General features: G+C 37.4%; 2 protein-coding genes across 2 annotated transcripts; both read left to right on the forward strand.

Moving 5' to 3' along the window:
• Positions 1 to 1,893: 1,893 nt before the first annotated feature.
• Positions 1,894 to 3,754, forward strand: LOC106541484 (olfactory receptor 11L1-like). The gene has a single exon (XM_014056955.2). The coding sequence runs from the start codon at positions 2,321 to 2,323 to the stop codon at positions 3,365 to 3,367; it is 1,047 nt and encodes a 348-aa protein (XP_013912430.2). The 5' UTR covers positions 1,894 to 2,320; the 3' UTR covers positions 3,368 to 3,754.
• A 14,966-nt stretch (positions 3,755 to 18,720) lies between these two features.
• OR6Q1 (olfactory receptor family 6 subfamily Q member 1) lies at positions 18,721 to 19,745 on the forward strand. The gene has a single exon (XM_014056953.2). The coding sequence runs from the start codon at positions 18,795 to 18,797 to the stop codon at positions 19,743 to 19,745; it is 951 nt and encodes a 316-aa protein (XP_013912428.2). The 5' UTR covers positions 18,721 to 18,794.
• Positions 19,746 to 22,958: the final 3,213 nt, after the last annotated feature.

A 22,958-nucleotide genomic window follows, 5' to 3' on the forward strand; every position in this document is an offset into this window, starting at 1 on the left:
AGATTTAGGAAATGTGTAAAGGCCAGGAGGACCAGATGAGTATAGTGTACAGGCTAACAACTAGGATGTGGAAGTTTTCATTCCACAAAGTTGACATATTTCTTTATATGCCCTCAGAGCTATATGCTCCTGCACAAAGAGTTTGCTTTCCAATATCTTAGGTGAACCACTTTTGGTCTCTGATAAAACTAACCTCAATTTCTGGAGATAATAATTGTTTTAAGAGTTAAGAATATTACATTTGGAAAATATGGATACCAAACCTGCAGAATACTGTATTTGTTGCTGCTGGATATTTTTAGTGATTCCTTATTTCAGAATCCAGGGCATCTTGGTTATTATACTCCATTTTTCAGGAAAACAGAATAACGTTGGGTGAAATTATGTGTGCATTCAGTCATTAACATAACCAAATCTGCTCACAAGGGAAATAGAAAATCTTTGTGTACTGTATTTGTTCTGAAAAAAAGTCATTTTTTTAAAAATGGATGTGGTTAAGAAACACTAAGTCATGCTAATTGGAACAAAAGTCTATCTACTCCAGTTTTTTCTTCCCCAAATGGCGATTAGATATCTATGGAAAGCTCCAATAAATTTTGACTATATTATTCGCTAATACTTGTGTTGCCACGCAACCAGCATTGAATAGAAATATATGCAACGTTCCAAATATATATAATTGTAGCTGGAAAGATGACGTAGAACTATTCCCAAGAATAAGCTGAACATTATGTTATCTTTCTATCCTACTGAATATATCGTATGGTAAATTGCAAGCTTCCTCTCCCAAGTAACTCTGGAAAGCAAAATTAAGCATATATGAAACTGTATATATTGATAAGCTTAAATGTTCTGAATTATGTTTTTTGACAACATCTTTTGTTGAGCTAAATGGAAATCCCTTTTACATCTCTGTACACAGCTTCAGGTTTGGTTCCAAAAAGAAGCTTCTGAAAGCACAGGACACAAATGTAGCCTCTTTCTGCAACTCTTTCAAGCAGCTTCATCTTTACTCAGAATGATGGGGTTGATTTAAAACCCCATAAAATAGCTCCTGTATTGTAGCATAACACAAGAATTCATCTATGCCATCTGGAACTGATCACAGTGGCCACCATCAATTTTCTTTCTTGGTACAAATTTTGGAGCGGCATGTTTTTCCAGATTTTTTTCCTACTTTCTATTCATGTTTATTCTTTCAGGTCATATAAATGATTGTCATATAATAGTATTTAAAACTTAGAATAGCAGCAGTGATAGTTCTATCTCTCTGTCAAGGCTACTTATAAGTCCATGTATATATTTTCCAGTCTGGAATTTATCAGTTACATTGAATTTTAACTTCCATAATCACTGTGATCTATGTTCCAGACTGAGCAGTAATGTATGGGCTGGACTAGAAGACTTCCAAGGTTCCTTCCAGCAGTATTCTGATTAATTGATTGATTGATTGACTCTCTGAATTAGTCACCAAAGTGAAGTCCACACATATCAAAACTGCTTATGTTGGGAGACACCCATGTATAAGAATTGTAACACATCTCAAAAGAATCAGGTTGGGGATAACCAGACTACATGCCTAGTTGAGGAAACTTGCTACTTGAATTATATGGTGACTGATGGGATTTGTTGAATTTGAAATATCTAAATATGGTTTTTATGTTACATCATAGAAAGACATAGATATGTCCATTTATCTTGATTTAAAGCTGATTAATACGAATTCATACAATTTATGGGTTTCCACCTATAAAGCCTTTTATATCGCTGCTGCTTTGGATTACCTGCAGGATCATATCTTTCATTACTGTTGACCCAAACATTTTTATTGTGCCTGGACCTTCACCTGCCTCCAACATTATATATTTTCAGGGTGGGGGATGAAGACAGAGCTATTCTGAGGGAGGGCTGGGTTTGGGGTCTGATAGCATGTATTGTTTTTAATCTTTGCATGCATTGATAAGATATTTCATTTGGTTCTGTTTCTTACTCTGAGACATGTCTTTATGGGATCGATCAATGAGATATCAGTCTGATTAATAAACCAACTGGTCTCAAAGTCCTGATGAACAATCCTTGTTGCTACTCAAATTCAAACCTATTTTGGCACCCGGTGCAGACTATAGGGAGCTATGCTTTTATAATGAAAGCAAGAGCTATCCAGCATACCAAAGTAATGGGAAATTCCAGACGGTCTTTAATATGTATATAATATTTTATATGAAATGTGTATTTGTATCAAGTTAATTCAGGTGGCTTTGTCTGAATCACAGTTGAAAATGGTGAATGGATGCCTTGAATGTGTTTATTGGAAGAATAAATGCCTTTCCCACCTAGCATCTCTATTCTCAAACACATTTTGTTTCTTTCTTATGTCTTCCATTTCTTTTTGATGCTGACTGTACAGAACTGGACCAAGAATATGCTGAATGGCACCTCCACCCCCAGATTCGTGCTGCTCGGTTTTCCTGAACTTCAGGAGTTCCCGTTCCTCTCCTTTGTCATTCTCCTCTCCATCTATCTCTTCGTTCTCCTTGGCAATGCCTTGATCATTGTCCTCTCCCATATAGATGTGAGCTTGCGATTCCCCATGTACTTCTTCCTGAGGCATTTCTCATTCCTTGAGATGTGTTATACCTCAGTTACTCTTCCCCAGCTGCTAGGAAATGTCCTTAGAACATCCTGTGCCATCTCCTTCTGGACCTGCCTCACTCAGATGTATTTCTTCTTTTTCTTTGGTTCCACAGAGTTCCTTCTCTTGGCTACCATGGCCTATGATAGGTATTTAGCCATCTGTCACCCATTGCAATATCCAGTTCTCATGGACAGCCATGCTTGTGTCTGCCTCGCCTTGGGTTCCTGGCTGATTGGATTTTTGACCCCCTTTCTGCCCATAGCCTTCATTTCACAGCTGCCATTTAACAGCAGCAACCAGATCAACCACTTCTTCTGTGACACGGGGCCCTTGATTAAGCTCTCAACTGGAAATACTTTCATGGCTGACACAATAGTATTCCTGGTCTCTGCAGTAATTGTCCTCCTATCTTTCCTTCTGACGTTGACTTCGTATACACTGATTGTTTCAACCATCTGCCATATCCCTTCTGTGACAGGAAGGCATAAGGCCTTTTCTACCTGTTCCAGTCACCTCATGGTGGTTACTATCTTCTATGGAACAGTAATCTTCACATATCTGTGCCCTCATTCTGATCAGACTTTTGAAATGGACAAAGTTGTCTCTTTGCTCTATGCTGTTGTCACTCCAGTGTTGAATCCAATTATCTACACTCTGAGAAACAAAGATGTGAAAAGAGCTGTGGAAAAGGTCCTCTACCATGTAAAGAACAAGCAAAGAAAAATATCATAAATCTCACCAAGCAAAATTGATAAGCTGAGGGAAGGTTGCAGTGAATAAACATCTATTTGAACAGAAGACTCTCTCATGTGCTTTTGACTGACAATAAACTGACATTCTTGAGTCCTTGTAAACATCAGTTTATATATTTTTATGCTGTGTATTAGCACATGACATACACTGAGGAATTATCTTCAAACCTGTATTATTGTTGGACATGTTTTTTGTTGTAATGATTAGCCAAAAAAAAAAAAAAAAAACCCAAAGCCAAACAAGGAAGAAATCATTTTTTTCTTGAAATAGAAAATAAAATATGTTTTCTAATACATTTGTACAACAGTGACTATTCACCCACATTAGCTCAGTACATCACTTGGGCATAATAAATATACAACAAAGAACAACGCAGTGTTTGGAATACGAAGAAGGGTGGAGTGAATTCCTAAGTTCAAACTATATAAATACAAAAGTAATCTTATCCATGGTGAGCCTTGAGCAGAATTTAGAGATAGATGTCCATTTCCTTATCAACAGAATAATTATAACTGTTTCCAGGTGGACCTCTTATCACATGCTTGTGGCAGTTATGGGAAGATCTTTTACGGTAGGCTATTGTTATTCAGGCTGCAAAGAATTGCAAAGGATGGATGTCCACCAATGAAAGGTTGTGCAGCCCTCCTAGAAGAGAGCTCTTTAAAATATGTTTCTCAAACCTTAGGGTATCATAAGAAGTTGATGGTTTCTTTGAGGGGGTGTAGTTTATGTGAACACAATCAATTTTCTGTCAGTAAAGCCTTGGGTCCTATCACGGGGTATGGGAAATTTGTTTTTAACTAACTGATTCCTAGCTGAAAAAGTGTGAAAAACCATGCTCTCGAATATAATGTCTAATTCATTACCCACTGAATAACTCCTGCCTGCTATCAATGGCTGTAAATAAGAGTATCTGTCAGGTTTCCAAGTAGCACCCCCAATGAAAAAAGACTCCGAGGCTTGAAGTTCCACAAAGTTCCATTTTATTAGAGATGTCATATTGGCACATCTGGGAAAATCTGAATCTGAAAGCTTCCAGGTTTTCCCCACCCAAAAGAAAGTCCAAGTCCCTGCCCACATATCCACCACATGGTCCAATCAATGCACCATCCAACTGGAGATGCCTCCCAGTCACACCCCTCCAGGTGCAGGGCAGAATGCCTTTGACTCTCAGAGAAACAAATGTTGTGATACAGTATATCTCCCCAGCTTCATACAATCCCCCCCTCCCAGTTTCCCACAGCACTAAATGTGGCAGGCCTGAAGATCCAATGCCCAAGATGGCTTCCAGACCTGACAGAGTCTTTCATTACCATAGATTGGAGGAATGCTAGAGTGGAGGGTACAGCAGATCAGCTGAAATTTTGAATTGGAATGTCGCTCATTTCTTCTTAAAAGCAGAGCATGCAGGCACTGATTTTGGCATTTGGAAAGGTGTTATAATTGAAGAAATGTTAAGAAGGAAGGGAAAGCGAGGAGGGCCAAACAAAACTGTCTATGCCTTTTCTCATAACATGTATTCTGTGGGAGGAATAACACAGGAGTCCTGTTAGGTAAGCTCCCTGTTGGGAGAGCAAGTACATTCAGAGAAGTGTTGTGAGAGTGGTGTTGGAGAACACACAAACCAGCATACAGAGACACTGCAGTTTAAATAGGCTTTTACTTTCGTGGAAATAGAGGTATCAGAGTCCATCAAATAGTCCAAGTCATACAAAGATAAGTCAGTCATTCATCAATGTCTTTCAGTTAAGGGATAATCCAAATAACATAGTCTAGTATCATATAATCAGTACAGTATTCAAAGTTTGCTAACAGTTGCAAAACTTATGATAGCTCACAACACTCAGATCAGATCAGCCCAGCATCTAACGAACAGAGAGCTAACAGTCATTCTGGCTCCCTCTTATGGCCGATTGTGGAAAACAACAAGCAATCACATTTTTTAGTATGATTTAAAGAAACAGTTATAGCATTGTTACATGATTTATATATTGCCAATCCAACCGTTAGATTATATTCCTAACAAGTCCTTTAGCCGTATTACTTGACAACAGTGAACTGAGAAGTACATTGCAACAAACAGCACAGAATAGTAAATAGAGAGTTTTTTGAGGATTGGGAAGACATGGATTAAAATTTCCCTTTGCCATGAAGCTCACTGGGCTGGCTTTGGAACTACTTGGCCTGTCTCACCCCTGACATATTACGCAGCACTATTGTGGGAATAAAATTAAGAGGCAAAATTCTGGAAGGAAAACAGCAGCTCAGTTATTAACCAAGGCAGTTACTAAGTAAAACTGCAATTGCACTTATTCAGCTTTCCTTTGCTTTACAAACCTGCAAAGATCGTAAATGCGAAGTTTAGTTACAAGATGCCTTTTTATCACTGCTCTAAGTGTGAAGGCAGTCATTAAACAAGAATGACTCTAAATGACTCTATTTATCAATTGCAATCTGTAGTTTTGGGCAAATGCAGGAAGCTGTTCCTTATTATAACATAAGGAAGATATTGGGAATAGATAACACCCCACTCCATTTCAGGGAGGAAGGCAGATGCTCTTGCACCAATTTCTACATAATAAACTATGGCAAAATGTATTCCACTTTTCCAAAGTGGATTAGAAGGAAACAAATATATATATATTATTTATTTGTTTGTTTATTAATTATATATATAATTTATATATATATATATATATATATATATATATATATATATATATATATATATATATATATATATATATATATATATATATATATATATATATATATATATATATATATATATATATATATATATATATATATATATATATATATATATATATATATATATATATATATATATATATATATTACTGTTGCCTTTTTGTTACATTTGCTATATTTATGCTGATAAATAAATAAAGGGAGACTAGCATAGATCTATTTCAAGCTATTTAGCTCTCATCAGCTAGCCATACCCAAGTTTGGGAATCGAACCTGTGCTCCATTGCCTCCCAGGCAGGGAGTTAACCATTTGAGCTACAGAGAACGACTCCTTATCAGCCAGCCAGGGTGGGAGGTATATACTTAAAGTCACAACCCCTGGTATGCCCAAGTATGGGAGGAAGGTCACACTTCCACTCTCTGTCATTAGGCTCGTCACAAGAGACCATCCAGACAGAAACCCAATATTTTTTACTGTTGCCTTTTTGTTACATTTGCTATATTTATGCTGATAAATAAATAAAGGGAGACTAGTATAGATCTATTTCAAGCTATTTAGCTCTCATCAGCTAGCCATACCCAAGTTTGGGAATCGAACCTGTGCTCCATTGCCTCCCTGGCTGGCTGATAAGGAGTCGTTCTCTGTAGCTCAAATGGTTAACTCCCTGCCTGGGAGGCAATGGAGCACAGGTTCGATTCCCAAACTTGGGTATGGCTAGCTGATGAGAGCTAAATAGCTTGAAATAGATCTATACTAGTCTCCCTTTATTTATTTATATATTCTGGCCCCCCTCCATCCGGTAATGAATGCAGACATAGGCTTAGCTGTTTGCCACTCTTTATTCACAGAAATTATAATCCTGTTGGCTGAAAGCCCAGACACGACTCACTGGCAAGACATTGGCAGCAACCCAGACTCCAACAGACACGGGAACACGAAGCAGACTAGACAAGGAGTTCTCCAAATTATTATGAATGGTTGTGTCCTGCAAAAGGACTCCTCCCAAAGTCTCTTCTTATATATTCTCTTGGGAGGGGCCAACCCACAACCATCTGGGCTTGATTATCTCTTATGAGTCTCCGTAACTGCTGCCTCTGTTTCCTGGCATCAGGGACAAACTCCCTTTGATCTTCCCCACTGCTCCATGCCTCAGGAGCCTCCTGGTGGTCAACCAGCCTCTCTGGTCCCTGCTCTGAGTCTGAACCCTGCCCAGGGTCCCCACATCTTCCATAGCAGACTCATAGGGTTCCTCGCTATCGGAGTCCATCGGCAGCTCCAACGGCTCCTGCTGGCCACAACATACATACATACATACATACATACATACATACATACATACATACATACATTATCTATCTATCTATCTATCTATCTATCTATCTATCTATCTATCTATCTATCTATCTATCTATCTCCATCTCATCAAATGAGATTCTGGACTGTGCACAACAATTGGATGCAGTACTGAAGTAGATATAAAAACAACAGATATAAAAAAGATATAAATCTATATTAATAAATTAAAAAATAAATATGCAAACCTAAGTGAAGAAGAATAAGAATGATTACCTCAACAAGGGATCATCTAAGCATGTCTATATATATGGACACACATATACTGTACATATGCATACACGCAATATTTGCACTACTGTTTTGCCTTTTTTGGGTGGTTGGAGACTTTAAGAGATACAATGGGAACTGTAAACCTTCTAAGGGCTTATAGTGTCCATTTGATCCATGAAACCTCTTTACAAAAAGGGCCCTTGCACATATGCACTTGACATGGTGCACAAAGTCTGATGTGGCTCCTGAATTAATGACTGGCACACATCTATGTTCTAGAATCTAGAGAAATGGTAAAGGATTCCTTGCAGGAATGAAAGACTTGGCATAGGTAACTTGTGAAAGATTTAATCGTGCAAATTTCTATTCTCTTGCCATCTTCTCTATATCTCCACCCTCCCCACATTAATTATTATTTGGCAACAATATTGAGGAACTTGTTAACTTAAATAAACAAGTTTTCTATTCTTTAGAGATTTGCTTCTGTTCTGGCTCTAAATCACAACTCTATAATTATCTTGTTGATTTAATATTTTAATGCATTTATTCATCACTGTAGTTATCAAAGTCAATGAAGCTCATAAAGAAAAACTAGGAATCTCATATGAGTAAGTCAACCTTGTTCAACTTGGTATACTATATTTTCAGGTATCCAGGATTACAGTTTTTCTAGCATCAAAGAGCATTTTCACACAGCTACATACCTCACTACTCACACAATCTTCTCCAATTTCACACCAACTGTGGTGTGGCCTAATCCAGAGAAGTTATATGCTGTCTGCCATTTTCTCATGCAGTCTTCCAGACAAACTGTGCAGATAAGCTGAAGCCTGATAGTAGTTTTCACTCAGAAAGAAATTCTCAGGCTGGGAGGAGATCAAGGTGAAATGGATAAGAGCTGTCAGGAAGGGAGAAATTTCACTAAAGTTCGGGGGAAATTGAAAAGAAGATGGCTACAAAAGCAAGCTGAATTTAGATAGCATCGATTGTTGAAGATTTGCTGGTTCCAGAGTGGAACAAAGAACATTGAAATCATACCTATAGAGGGTAGTCCTAAGTGACAACAATAGCCAACAATATAGTATGTCTTGACTGAGGTGGGGGTGTATTTTCTCAAAATATAGCCAGGCTGACTCCTTGTGATTCAACCAGAAGAAAAGGGTTGAATTGTGGAGTTCCTGGTGTTTTTTGAGGTTGGTTGTTTGCCTACCTGATATCATTATCAGTACTACTCAGTGTGAGGTTTGCTCTCTGTTTATATACTGTACAGTAGCTTGGCCTGCCAGTGTTGGTTTTCTCCTTGATAGTTTAGAGCAGTGTTTCTCAACCTTGGCAACTTGAAGATGTCTGGACTTCAACTCCCGAATGCTGGCTGGGGAATTCTGGGAGTTGAAGTCCAGACATCTTCAAGTTGCCAAGGTTGAGAAACACTGGTTTAGAGTATTGTTTTTTGCTTATATATTGAAATAGTATTATTATTAGTAGTAGTATTAACAACCCAGAGGAGCTGTGTAAGAACATTATTCAGATGAATATAAATGCACTACAGCAACTCAGAATACCAAAAAGAAGAAACAGGTCATCTATACATCATCTTCTAACAAAATGAATATCCATACTATTTTGTCAAATGTTTCTGACCATGTCACCCACTACAGCTCAACCAACATAAACTATGAGAAGTATAATACTGGCATTCAACAAGCACATGTGAGAAATTACGAACAGATCATCTGCATCACTGTACCACACAACCAACTGAAGCTAAGCAGGAGTCATCTACAACACATACAGTGTAAGAACTGTAATAGCGGCTATGTAGGACAGATAGACAGAAATGCATCCATGAACACCAACTAGTTGCCAGAAGATATGATGAAAACTCCTTAATCTTACAACACCTTTTACTAGGAAACTATGACCATCCTAGACCAATTCAAAACACCAGGGAATTCTGGGAAGCTGAGCATTCAGACAAATCAGCCAGAAACAGCACATAGAGATAAATCAGAGTAATAGAATAAGAGAGTTGGAAGGAATCTTGGAGGTTTTCTAGTTCAGGCCCCTATACCATTTCAGACAAGTGGTTGTCCAATCTCTTCTTTAAAACCTCCAGTATTGAAGCATCCACAACTTCTGGAATTAAGTCGTTCCACTGGTTAATTGTTCTAACTGTCAGGAAATTCTTCCTTACTTCAAGGTTGGATTTATCCTTAATTAGTTTCCATTCATTGCTTCTTGTCCTGCTTTCAGGTGCTTTAGAGAATAGGTTGACTCTTCTTTGTGGCAGCTCCTTGGATATTGGAACACTGTATCAACACAGATACCACATTTATGTACCATTCTTTTTAATTTTAATTTTTTTAAAAACAAAAATAAATACAAATTTATGTACCATTCAAAAGAGACATTTTTCTTCTCTAACAACCAAGACCCAGATAATCAGAGATTAACACTAGACAAACAACCAGGCAGAAAACAATATTGTAATCAAGGAAATATCGAGGAGAAAAACCACACTTCCACCAACACTGTCAGGGCAAGCTACTGTATATAAATAGAAAGCAAACCCCACACTCACTAGCACTGATGATGTTATTTAGTTGGGTAATGAAATGACTGCAAGTAAACAACAAAACTTAGAGAGCACAAAGGATTCAGTATATATTATAAACTCATCTTTGAAAAGGAGGCATCTTCACCTCCTTAAAGGAACTATGGCATACCTCTCCTCCTTAAGAGGCCTCTCACTAATTTTAGAGAATGATTATCAAATCTTGAAACTTCTCTTTTTTTTTTTTTTTAAGAGAACTTTTTTATTTTTCTTTAAAAAAAAAACAAACACAAATATGTCATCATTTGTCAATCATTAAGACATTGAAGTACGATTTTTTTTGTTGTGTGTACCCCTCCCTCCCTCCACCCCCCCATCCCCCCTCCTCCTTCCCCCCCCGACTTCCCAGAACCCGTACACGGTATGGATTTTTAACTAACACAGTCTAAAATCTATTGAGAAAAAAGAAATAAAGAAATTAATGACATTCTAGATTGAACTTAGCTTCTTCTTACTGAACTAACTTTTAACAGTTTAAATCATTTCTGATCTTAAGCATAGGCTAACTGGAATTTCTTAGTCCCATATTTATTTTGTATATAGTCAATCCATTTTTTCCAGTCTCGTTTATATCTCTCATTTGAATGATCTTTGAGATATGCCGATATTTTAGCCATTTCAGCTAAGTTTGTTACTTTCAATGTCCATTCTTGGATTGTAGGCAAGTCTTCCTTCTTCCAATATTGCGCCACCAACAGTCTTGCTGCAGTTATCAGATGCAGAATCAAATTGGTCTCTACCACTGTAAAATCAGTACATATACCTAGTAAAAATAACTGAGGAATAAACTTTATCCTTTTTTTAAAAACATTTTGCATGACCCACCATATTTTTATCCAAAATGCCTTAACCTTTTGGCAGGTCCACCATATATGATAATATGTAGCATCGAGAGAACCACACCTCCAACATTTAGGCTGTACATTCGGATACATAGAAGCCAACTTTTTAGGATCTAAATGCCATCTATAAAACATCTTGTAAAAATTTTCTCTCAGATTTTGAGCTTGTGTAAATTTCACATTTCTTACCCAAATTCTTTCCCATGTATCCAACATTATTGGTTCCTCAATATTTTGAGCCAACTTTATCATACAATCTTTAACTAATTCTGTTTCCGAATCCATCTGTATTAATACATTATATATCCTCTTTATATGCATTAAGCTTTGATCTCTTATTTGTTTAAACAGATTATCCTCAACTTGAATAAAGCCAATTTTTTTATCTATTTTCCAGCTAGCCTGTAATTGCCCATACTGGAACCATGTTTGAACTACCTTCTCCTCTTTTAATACCTCTAAAGATTTTAATTGTAATACCCCCCTTTCCGAGGTAAGAAGCTGTCTGTAAGTAAATCTGTCCTGTTTTTGTGCTGTATTCATATTTTCAATTGCATGTCTAGGAATTGCCCACATGGGTATCTTGTCATTTAATTTATATTGGTATTTCTTCCAAACCCGCAATAAAGCATTTCTCAAAATATGACTTTTAAAGTTCTTATCCAATTTTTTGTTGAATAACAGATAAGCATGCCAACCAAATACCAGATCGTGTCCCTCAATGTTCAATATTCTATCATTGGTTAAATGAATCCAATCACTAATTGCAGATAATGCCACTGCATCATAATATAGTTTTAAATTAGGTAGTTTCAATCCTCCTCTCTCGCGTACATCTTGCATTATTTTCATCTTTACCCTCGGCTTCTTTCCTGCCCACACAAATTTGTTGATACCCTTCTGCCATTCTAAAAGGTTCGCATCTTTTTTAAGTATAGGTAACATTTGGAAAAGAAATAAAAATTTTGGTAAAATGTTCATTTTCACTGCCGCTATCCTGCCCAGCAAAGATAAGTGCAATTTCTCCCATTTTTTCATCTCTGTCTGTATGCTATGCCAAAGTGGTTCATAATTATGCTTATATAATTTCCCATTTGAAGTTAAAATGTTAACTCCAAGATATTTGACTTTTTTAACTACCTCACATCCTAGCATCACTCCTAATTCTTCCTTTTGTTTAATATTCATATTTATAGCTAATATTTTGGTTTTTCCTAAGTTTATTTTAAAGCCAGACACTTGACCATATTGATTAATCGTATTCATTAAAACCATACTGGATTCCTGCGGTTGTTCCAATATTATGACCAAATCATCCGCAAAAGCGCGGACTCTATATTCTTGCTGCCTAATCTTGATCCCTTTTAAACCATCCAAGCCCCGTATTTTATTCAACAATACTTCCAAAGTTATAATAAACAATAATGGGGACAAAGGACAACCCTGTCTTGTACCTTTTCCAATTTGAAAAGAGTCTGTTAAACTTCCATTGACTATGATTTGTGCTGTTTGCTGTTGGTATATTGCTTTAATTGACTGTAAAAAATTATCTCCTATCTGCATTTTTTGCAATATCTTCAGCAGAAATTGCCAATTAACTCGATCAAAGGCCTTCTCAGCATCCAAAAATATAAACGCAGCAGGGATCTGGTTGTTCTTTCCCAAATATTCTAATGCATTAATAATTAATCTGACATTACTTTTCATCTGTCTCCCTTGTATAAAACCTGTTTGGTCCGTATGTATCAATTGTTGAATGACCAACATTAACCTATTTGCTAATATTTTAGTAAAAATTTTATAATCTACATTCAGTAATGAAATGGGTCTATAATTTTTGGGTTGAGTAGTATCTTGATCTTCTTTGGGTATCAAAGATATAAACGCTGTCTTCCAAGATGGAGGGACTTTACCTTCCGTTTGAATCATATTAAATAATTCTCTAAGAGGTTCTACCATTTCTAACTGTAAGTTTTTGTAGTAAACCGCTGTCAAGCCATCTGTACCTGGTGCTTTCCCTGGCTTTAATTGCTTAATTACCTGCAGGATTTCCCCCGAGGTTATTGGTTGATTCAATTTTTGCCTGTGTTCTTCTCTAACTGAAGGTATTTTCTCCTTGTCTAAATATTTGTCTATGTCTAAACCATTAATTTTATCCCCTTTATACAGTTCTGTAAAAAATTCCCAGAAAGCCTTTTGAATCTCTTCCTGTTGGAACACCTCCTTCCCTCTGTAAATCAGTTTAGATATATTTCGAGTTTTCCTTTTTTTCCTAATCTGATAAGCTAACCATCTGCCAGGTTTGTTTGCATTACAAAAAGTATTGTGTTTTGCATATAATAAATTAGTAGCTACCTGGTCAGAGATCAACATGTCAATTTGAGATTTTAATATGTTAATAGCTTCCTTAACCTTTGTATCGTCTGGTTTCCTTGTTAACTCCAGCTCTTTTCTCTTAATTTCCTCTTCCAGTTCTGTTCGTTTTAACCCTTGCTTATTTCTATGTGTTTTATTTATATTCATCAAAACTCCTCTCATATACGCTTTGCTTGCATCCCATACAAATTCCATCGATGTACCCTTATTCATATTCAAAACAAAATATTCAGATAGTAATTTTTTACAATCATTAATATAGTTTTCATATCTAAATAAATTTTCATTCAGTCTCCAAAACCTTCTTGCCTGCACTACCCTTCCCAACTCCATCCAAACTGGGTTATGGTCCGAAAGGACTCTAGCTGCAATCTTTGTTTTCTTGACCCTAGAAAGCAAATCATTCGTGGTTAGAATAAAATCAATCCTTGAAAGGGATTGATGCCTGTCCGAGAAGAAAGTGAAGTCATATTCCTCTGCATTTCTTTCTCGCCAGATATCTCTCAATTCAAAATCATCCATAATGTCAAAGAAAGATTTGGGTAACTTTGCTCGCATCTTGGTATTTAGGCGGGAAATCTTCTTATCTCTCTTAGTGTCTATCACTCCATTCCAGTCACCCAATAGTATACAGGAACTATAGTCCCACTGTACTAATTTAGCATGAAGATTTCTATAGAATCTATCTTGCTGTTGATTGGGAGCATAAATTCCCAAAAGTAATGTCTTTTTCCCTTCTAAGATTAAGTCTAAAGCAATATATCTTCCGAAGGGATCTGCTTCTATTAATTCAGCTTTCATATCTTTTCTTAAGTATACAACTATACCATTCTTCTTTTCCATAGCAGAAGCTGCAAAATGTTGACCAAGTTTTGAGTTGATCAAATATTTTTGATCAGTTGACTTGATATGAGTTTCTTGCAAACAAATTACATCGTTCTTAAACTGTTTAAGATAATGAAATATTTTCTTCCTCTTCTGTGGAGAGTTCAGTCCGTTGACATTCCATGTTAAAATCTTAGTTGTCATCTTTGGTTGGTTGAAGCATTTTTAGAGCTTCCTGCACGGCCTGTTTAACCTTAGGTCTAGCTCCTCCCACTGCTTCCAGATTTGTTGTTGTAGTTCCTTGATCGATGGCCGATGATTGTTGATGCTGTTGCCTCTTAGTTTGTTTCTCCATACGTCTAGTAGTCATGCGGCTAGGTCTTGGTTCCATAGCACCTTGCACTTCTAGAGAAGAGAGATGCTCCATCTTGTCTGGTGGTTGTGTAGTTTGCTGTCTATCCTGTCCTTCTTGTGGTCTTTCTCTAGGTCCAGATGGTGCAGGGTGTCCGGCCTTCAATATATTATAATAAAAATCTCGGGCTTTCCATACAGAGTTGAGGCGGTACCTTTGCTTATCAAATGTAAATATGATGCCAAATGGTGCATCCCATCTATACTGTATCTGACGATTTCTGAGTTCTTCGACCAAAAAAGCGTAGTCTCTTCTGGCTCTTAACATTTGAGGTGGTATCTCTTTCAAAACAGCCAGGTCTTGACCGCCAATTTGAAGCTTAGTGTTATAAGACGCTTGCAGTACCATATTTCTGAACTCTCTTGTAGTAAAATATATAACGATGTCTCGAGGAAGCTGCTTCTGCTTTGCCAGCCAGGAGTTAACGCGGTAAGCTTTGTCAATTTGCCAGCCTTGGTTGGTCCCTGGTCTTCCCATCAGGCGGTCAAAAGCTTCCGATAGGATCTGTTTCAGGTTCTCCTGTTTCTCCTCACGCAGCCCCCTTACTCTTAATGCGAACTCCATTTGTCGGTACTGTATCATAATAATTTCTTTTTCAGCATTTTCCACTTTTTGTTCCACCACCTCTGTTTTCAATGTCAAGTTAGCATTGGCATCATTAAGAACCTCTAGAGTATCTTCCACTCCAGAAATATGTTCTGTTAATACAGTTACAAGACTCAGCATGTCGTCTCTAATTTTATCAACCTTAGCCTCAAATTTCTCATACAACTCCTGTTTAAGTCCTTTTATTTCACTTTTAATTTCACTTTTAATTTCTTCTTTCATTTCTTTTATTTCCTCTTTTCTCTCCTCTCTATTATCTCTAAATTTATCTTCCATTTTAATTGTCTGTGCATTAAGAGCCTCGCTTAGATTACTCAGAAAAAATTCTTTCGTTAAGACATCCCCAGCAGGGGGCGTAGGAAGCGGAGGCTGCAGCTTTGTGCCAGGCACTGAGGATGTGCCCCTGGAAGTAGAGGGTGACGACTTCAAGTTAATATTTGGTTTTGAGGCCATTTCAAAATTTGTCTGCCTGCAGTTAATAAGACTCTATTGCCTAAATATACAGCTTTAAGTAAAGAGGCTTTTATTTTGAAGTTTAAGGCTTGGCAAAAGTTTCAGTGAGTAAACATTGTAACAAGACCGTTCAACAGATTCATCACCATTTAACTTCCAAATAAGCAAAGTTAATGAAGGAGTAAAATTCTTCTATTGTGAAACCAAAGCATATGATAAGCTATCTCTTTTGTTTTGAATTCTTTTGAAGTCTTGTGAGAATTAGCAAAAAGTGTTCGTTATTACCGGAGAAACCAGCCTGCTCGGCGCCATTTTAAAAGCCTCTGAGTAAATAATTTTTCGGAGGAGAAAAAGAGAAGAAGCTAAAATGTTGATAAGCAATTATTGTCCTCGCAGTAAACGGATTCAGCTCGTGATAAGATTAAATCAAACAAAACTTAGAGCAGAGTGGGAGAGACCTACTTTGTCCTGCACAAGGCAGTTTGAAGTTCCCAGCACGGACAGCCGTTCTGCCTTGGGCTAGCCCCCCTTTCCTTGCAAGCACAAAAGCTGCAAAAATCGAAGAGCATTTGCCAGCAAAACAGTTTCTTCTTTCCCTCTTGCCTGAAGGATAAGAAAACCTGATAAGACGTCAGATGGAAGATCCTCTAAACAGGTACGTAGCCAGGAATTCGGAGGCAGCTGATTTTTTGCTGCTTCCACCAGTAAGCTCCTCCCAGGAAGTCATGAAACTTCTCTTTTTTGAGAAGATTGTTAAAAGGGTGGGGAATTGATTCACAATTGAACGAGTAGATTATCTGAATCCTACTACATTTGGAGGAGAACAGATTGAGAAACTTTGGTTAAGATGTTCTACCTGGTTTGCGTAGATAAGGCTGGCAATGTTTTAATATATACAGACTTTTCCATCTGAAAGTTTGCTATGTTGCTCTACAAGTACACTTGTAAAAATGTGGTTTTGATAGATTTTTATTTTATTCTGCACCTTGGAGCATATCTAATTAAAAAAACAGTTCTATTAAAACATGTTCCCTAGAGCAGGGGGCAGCCGCAACATCTCATAGTCTTGGCTGATCTTAACTAAAGCTATGTAAGATTAGATCTGGACAGTACTTTAATGGCCAAGGGATCACTCAGAATTCTAGGTTAGACTGGAAAGTCTCAGAAGAAGGCAATGTTGAAGTATTTTTATACTTTTGACAAGAAAAGTACAGATGTGATTACAGAAAATTTATGCAATCAGATATGATTACGTAATAACTTTACCATGTAGAAAATATGCCAGTTTTGTTTCCTGGCATTTCTTGTCTTATAGCAAATATCACCCTGAAATAGGGCTAACATATAGAAAGTTGTTGCCATCCTAGGGACTATTGGCTAATAGGAGGAGCATGGCTCTTGACCTAAAAAAAGAGAACTGTGCACCCTGCCTTAGATATACCTATGGTCTCACCAAGTGAAATGTAGCTTTCTATGCTCATGTCAACATCTCAATCCGTTCTTTAACAATCTGACAACATTGAATTTAGTTTTCTATATGCAATAACGAAGTATTCTGCAATAGCATTAATGACTGACACTAAAAAATTATGCCCTCTATGTATTCACTGATTTGTATTTTGGCCATTATTTGAAAATGAAATTTATGGGCTGTCTAGTGAGGACCTGTATGTGTGTCTCCTCTGCATGCCTTGATGTTCCCTAGTTACTCATTAGATACTTCCTGGTGTCTCTTAGAGACCCCATTCCCTGATCAGGATCATAGGGAGGCTTTGCAACAATCATATATTTTTGTCTTTATTTCTTAAACTTACACACACACACACACACACACACACAAGTTCTGTGTCTACTCTTGCTCCACAACCACCAGTTAGTTGCATGCAAAGGCAAAGACGTGGCTGAAGGAAGATGAACCGTGCCAAGCTGTGTCCTTGAAACCCCCTCTTAGAGAATAGCAACAGAAGCAGACTCCAGGCAACACCTCTTGGAAGTGTGAGTAGTAAATATGGCTACCCTAGAATATATTTCTCCAACCAATAATGGGAACTTCTGGAGCCCGCCGAGCTACAGAAGACTGGTACAGAAGAATGATGAACTGTAAGGAATTATATAGTAGGTTGAATAAAGTTAGTGCCTATTTTGTTTTAGGTTCTTGTTTCTATGTCCCCTATGTGCCAGTTTTATGGCTACCAGGAAAAAACTAATAAGTAACAGTTCACCTGGAAGTTTGCAATATATATATTATTTATTTATTAAACCAATTTATATATGGTAACCATCCATCTCACAAACAAGTGACTCTGGGTGGCATTCAACAGAGCTAAAAACAATGAATACATTAAAAAGTGTATAAAACCAAAATATTTTTCAACCCAAATCAAAGGGAGATATACATTTTATGGTAAGCTGCTGCATACAAATGACTTATAATAAAGTCCAGTGATAAATTGTTCTGTGGAAATTATTAGTCTTCTATGGCCACGTGTAAAGATTACAGAAAGAATGCTTACATAGGAATATCATATGTGCATGGTATTTATCCAAGTCATATATATAATGACTCAAAGTGCAATATGGAAAATGACCCTTCCCCCTTGCATATATATGCCTTTGAATGCTGGAGCTTCACTTAAAAACAAATAAATAAGCCCCAATTTTCTGCAAGGGATTTTCAGAGACTGCTTTCATTCCCCCCCCCCCCAACCTGTAAGCACTTGGTAAAAGATTTATACAAATTTGATTAATAACAAAATACATTTACTCAACGTGCTTTGTAGCTGAGGTGATCGTTAAATGAACTCAGTTCACTGGTAATCATTCTGTTCAAACTGGGGTGGGGTTTTTTTAGTGCATTTTTTTTTCATCCCTTAGAATGGATAGATAACTTGCAAAACTCAAGACTCATTACACTTATTCCCAATCCTGAATGTGAAGAATGAATCTCCCACTATTGTTTCTGTGTCCTACTATTCAAACAGTTCTGTGTTGACTCCTAGATGCAGTCTCCACATGAAAATTGGACATTGGTGACAGAATTTGTCTTGGCAAGCTTCACAGGCATCCAGGAGGCATGGTTGCCTCTCTTTGGCTTCTTCCTAATCATGTACTTGCTAACGCTGATGGAAAATGGCATTCTGGTCTTAGTGGTAGCAACTGGAAAGCGCTTACACACCCCCATGTACTTTTTTCTCATCCATCTCTCCTTCTTGGACATTTGGTATACCTCTCTCACTGTGCCCAAAATGCTGGCTGGGTTTGGATATCCAGAAGGTCAGAGGATCTCTTATTCAGCCTGCTTGACTCAACTTTATCTCTTCACTTTCTTGGGCAGTACAGAATGCTTCTTGCTGGCAGCCATGGCCTATGACCGCTATGTGGCTATTTGTATCCCTCTGCGGTACCAAGAGATTGTAGATCAAAACACCTGTCTGATTCTGGTAATTGGCTCATGGTTAACTGGTTTTCTTACCCCAGTGCTGCCTGTTTATTTCATGTCACAGTTGACATTTTGTGGCCCCAATGTGATAGATCACTTCTTCTGTGATGCTTCACCACTCCTTATTCTCTCCTGCACTGACATTTCACTGAAGGAATCAGTAGACTTCCTGGTCTCTCTTTTCGTACTGTTGATCTCCTCTTCGGTTATTATAACATCATATGTTCATATTATCATTACAGTGCTCAGAATTAACTCGTCGGTTGGACGGCAACGAGCCTTTTCAACCTGTACTGCCCACTTAATGGTAGTGGCTGTTTTTTATGGGACACTCTTCTTTATGTATGTCCGAATCAAAGTAACCTCCTCAATCAACCTCAACAAGGTGGTGTCAGTCTTTTATGCAATAGTCACGCCTGTCCTTAACCCTCTAATCTACAGTTTAAGGAATACAGAAGTAAAGGCTGCTTTATGTAGAATTATTTTCAAGAAAAAGCCAGTTGTAATGTGACATCAACGATAAAACAGGCATTCATATTATTATTATGGGTTAGGGAAGGGCTTAGGGAAAGCAAGATTAGTTCAGAATCACTAATAATATCCCTCTTGTTTATTCAATTACTTGGTATTATAAATAAAGAATGGAATCAACTGCTTAATTTTAGCTGGAGATTCCACCCATTTTTATAAGTGCTGAAACATTTCACAGGATTATCATTTGTGCAAAACTGTTATCAGGAAAATAGCTGGGCCAAATGAGAAATTATTGGGATAGTAGCAGGAAAACATTTTATGTTACTTTTTATATCCTTTAGAGAATCCTAAGTCTTTTTTCAGGAAAATAAAATTACTCCAAAGTTGAGAGCCAAAGCAAGGGTGAGTAATATACTAAACACTACAAGCAATAGCTATTCCAAATGAACATCATTGCATGTTTTATGATCAGCATTGTCATCGCTGCAGAATTTTAGAGTAGAGGTCCTGGACCCTTCTCCACTGAATACAGAAGCCTTATGTACATCAGGGCAGGCTTCCAGTATTTTGAAGTAAGTGCAATAGTAGGTTCATCACTTCATGAATTCCTTTCCCTGAATTAAATCATTAAGCTCAGAGCTGAAATCACCAAAGTGCAACACTGCTGGCTATAATAGATGTTCCCATGTGGTGTTGTAGCTATAGCACCAGTTCTGGTTGTGCAATGAGAACATGATTATAAAAGTAAAGACAGTGGCTTTTAACCAGAATTTTTAGTGTTTGTTCTAAGGAACAATCTATTAGACATTTGGCAAATCAACTTTCATATCCCATTGTTTTATTTTTTGTGGAAACCTGGTCTTGAACTTGGAGTTTACACAAAGGAAGGCTCATTTCATTCTTTGTATCTTCTTGAATACAGGATGATACACTTCTTTATCATGTAAGTAACAATGGTTCTTCTAATATGTGAGATTTATGGGTTAGGTGAAAGGGTTGTGTCACTATTCGCTGAACTCAACTAAGTGGTCTGATTTGGGAGGGGAATTTAAAGGCATTGTGGATATTATAAGCTTTAGCTAGTCTTTTTCCTTTGTGTCATTAGAATTTTTTTTTATCAATCACTTTTTATTTTCATTAGAGTATACTTATTTAATTCCATAGACTTCTAAAGACAAATGTACTTATTCCTGCATCAGAATTTAGAATTTTTATTTAGAATTTAGAATTTTATTAGAATTTGTAGGCCGCCCTTTTCCCTGAGGGGACTCAGGGCGGCTCACACAAAAACTGGGAAGGGGGGGAATCATAAAAAGCTCTCTGCTCCATCCTATCTCTTTCCACTTATGACTACAACTATGTTGCTTGTATCTTTAAAATTTATATTGCTTTATTTGTTTCCTAGTATAAGTTGATTGCTTATTAGTAAGCTATGACTATCACTAAGTGTTGTATCATATGATTCTTGATGAATGTATTCTATTTTATTTTTATGTACGTACATTGAGAGCATATGCACCAAAGACAAATTCCTTGTGTGTGCAATTACACTTGGTCAATAAAGAATTCTATTCTATTCTATAATACATTATCTCAAAATAAATTTGTTAATCTTTAAGTCTCCACTTTATTACTTAATATCTACAGTCTTAGGAAAAGCAGCCCTTCCTAGATCAGGATACTATAGTTATAGCAACTCATACCTTTGTCATTTAGAGATTTGGTTTCTGGAATGCCCTGTACATAGTGTTTTTTAACATATTAACAGAGTTGGAAGGGACCTTGTAGGTCATCTAGTCCAGAGGTAGGTTGCTGCCAGTTCGGACAGGATCAGGCGAACTGGTAGTAGTGGTGATGGGAGGCTCCGCCCACTCACCTGGACACTTCTGCATATGCGCAGAAGCATCATGCAAATGAGCACACCTGAACCAGTAGTAAAAAAATTGGCAACCCACCAACCCTTCTGCCCGAGCAGGAGACCCTACACTATTTCTGACAAATGACAATCCAATCTCTTCTTGAAAGTCTCAAATGATGAAGCTCCCACAGGCAAGCTGTTCCATTGGTTGATTGTTATGTCAGAAAATTTATCCTTGTTGCTTTGAAAAATAATAAAATTAATAAAACTGTACTGCACAATGTGATTTACTGGATTGTTGTAAGCCTCTGTGAATTTAAAAAGTTTAACAATATGAAAATGTAAAAAGTTTAAAAATATGAAAATGTAAAAAGTTTAAAAATATGAAAATGTAATGAATAATAATAGTTTACCCTTTTGCATCCACATTCTTTTAACTGTAAAAGAATAATTTTTCTGTCTCATTTTATTTGAGTCTGAGGCTCTCATGATTTTTGGACTAATTGCTCTTTCCATTGTTTTCCAGATTATAAATTACTTTCATAATTAGGGAATGATTCATTTTTAATATAATGCATAGTGAGCCAGGTGGGATATCATCATCATCCAAATCAGTTCATCAGTGGTGCAATTCAGCCTGTTCTATCCGGTTCGGGCAAACCGGTAGCGGTGGCAGTGGGAGGCTCCACCCACCTGCCCGGATGTCATCACATCCCCTTTTTGACATTCTGCACATGCGTGCTCACATTTGCGAACCGGTAGCGAAGGTAAATTGATTTCACCCCTGAGTTCACTACAGTGATAAGAACACTGTTTTCTGTTGATTCTCAAACAGACATGCTCCACCATTAGCTACCGATACAATTATTGTTTAGTGAGAAGTGGAAAAAACAAAGTCTCCAGTGGAGGCAGTGCAGGTGCTGTTGCCAACAGACACCATATTTTGAAGGATCTTTCTTCTGAACAAGGCATTATGGGTAATTTTGGGGCATAGAGGGTCTCCTGGGCCTCTTTATTCACAGCCCTTTGCTCTGATAAAAGGCTCAGCATTGGAGCTGACTGATTCTTTGGAGCTTCACACTGGCTGTTCTCCCTTTGTGTCAATTGCTTCAATAAGAAAGCAAACAGCAGAACAATTCAGAATTACCATATGATGCCTCCCTCAGGCGTTCATTTCCTTGGAATGAAGGACTAATTTAAGGGCCACTCTGGAAAGCAGCCTTGTCCAGCAGGAGATTCAACGAATAGTGTGGCTGCCACAACTATTCGATCAAAACCCTGTCTCTTTTTTTAGGGGTTGAGCATGCAATGCACATAAAAAGAGGCAGGGCTCCAAATGTACAGTCAAGGCCGCCATTTGACTTTTTTTTTTTTTGAACCACTTTCCCCACC

The sequence above is a fragment of the Thamnophis sirtalis genome, unplaced genomic scaffold (assembly GCF_051295495.1).
Source record: "Thamnophis sirtalis isolate CommonGarterSnake01/CBP01778 unplaced genomic scaffold, rThaSir2_p1.2 scaffold_1, whole genome shotgun sequence".
NCBI classification, from domain to species: Eukaryota; Metazoa; Chordata; class Lepidosauria; order Squamata; family Natricidae; genus Thamnophis; species Thamnophis sirtalis.

Coding starts and splice junctions, on each gene's coding strand:
- LOC106541484 (XM_014056955.2), top strand. CDS start 2,321: ATGCCTTTCCCACCTAGCATCTCTATTCTCAAACACATTTTGTTTCTT.
- OR6Q1 (XM_014056953.2), top strand. CDS start 18,795: ATGCAGTCTCCACATGAAAATTGGACATTGGTGACAGAATTTGTCTTG.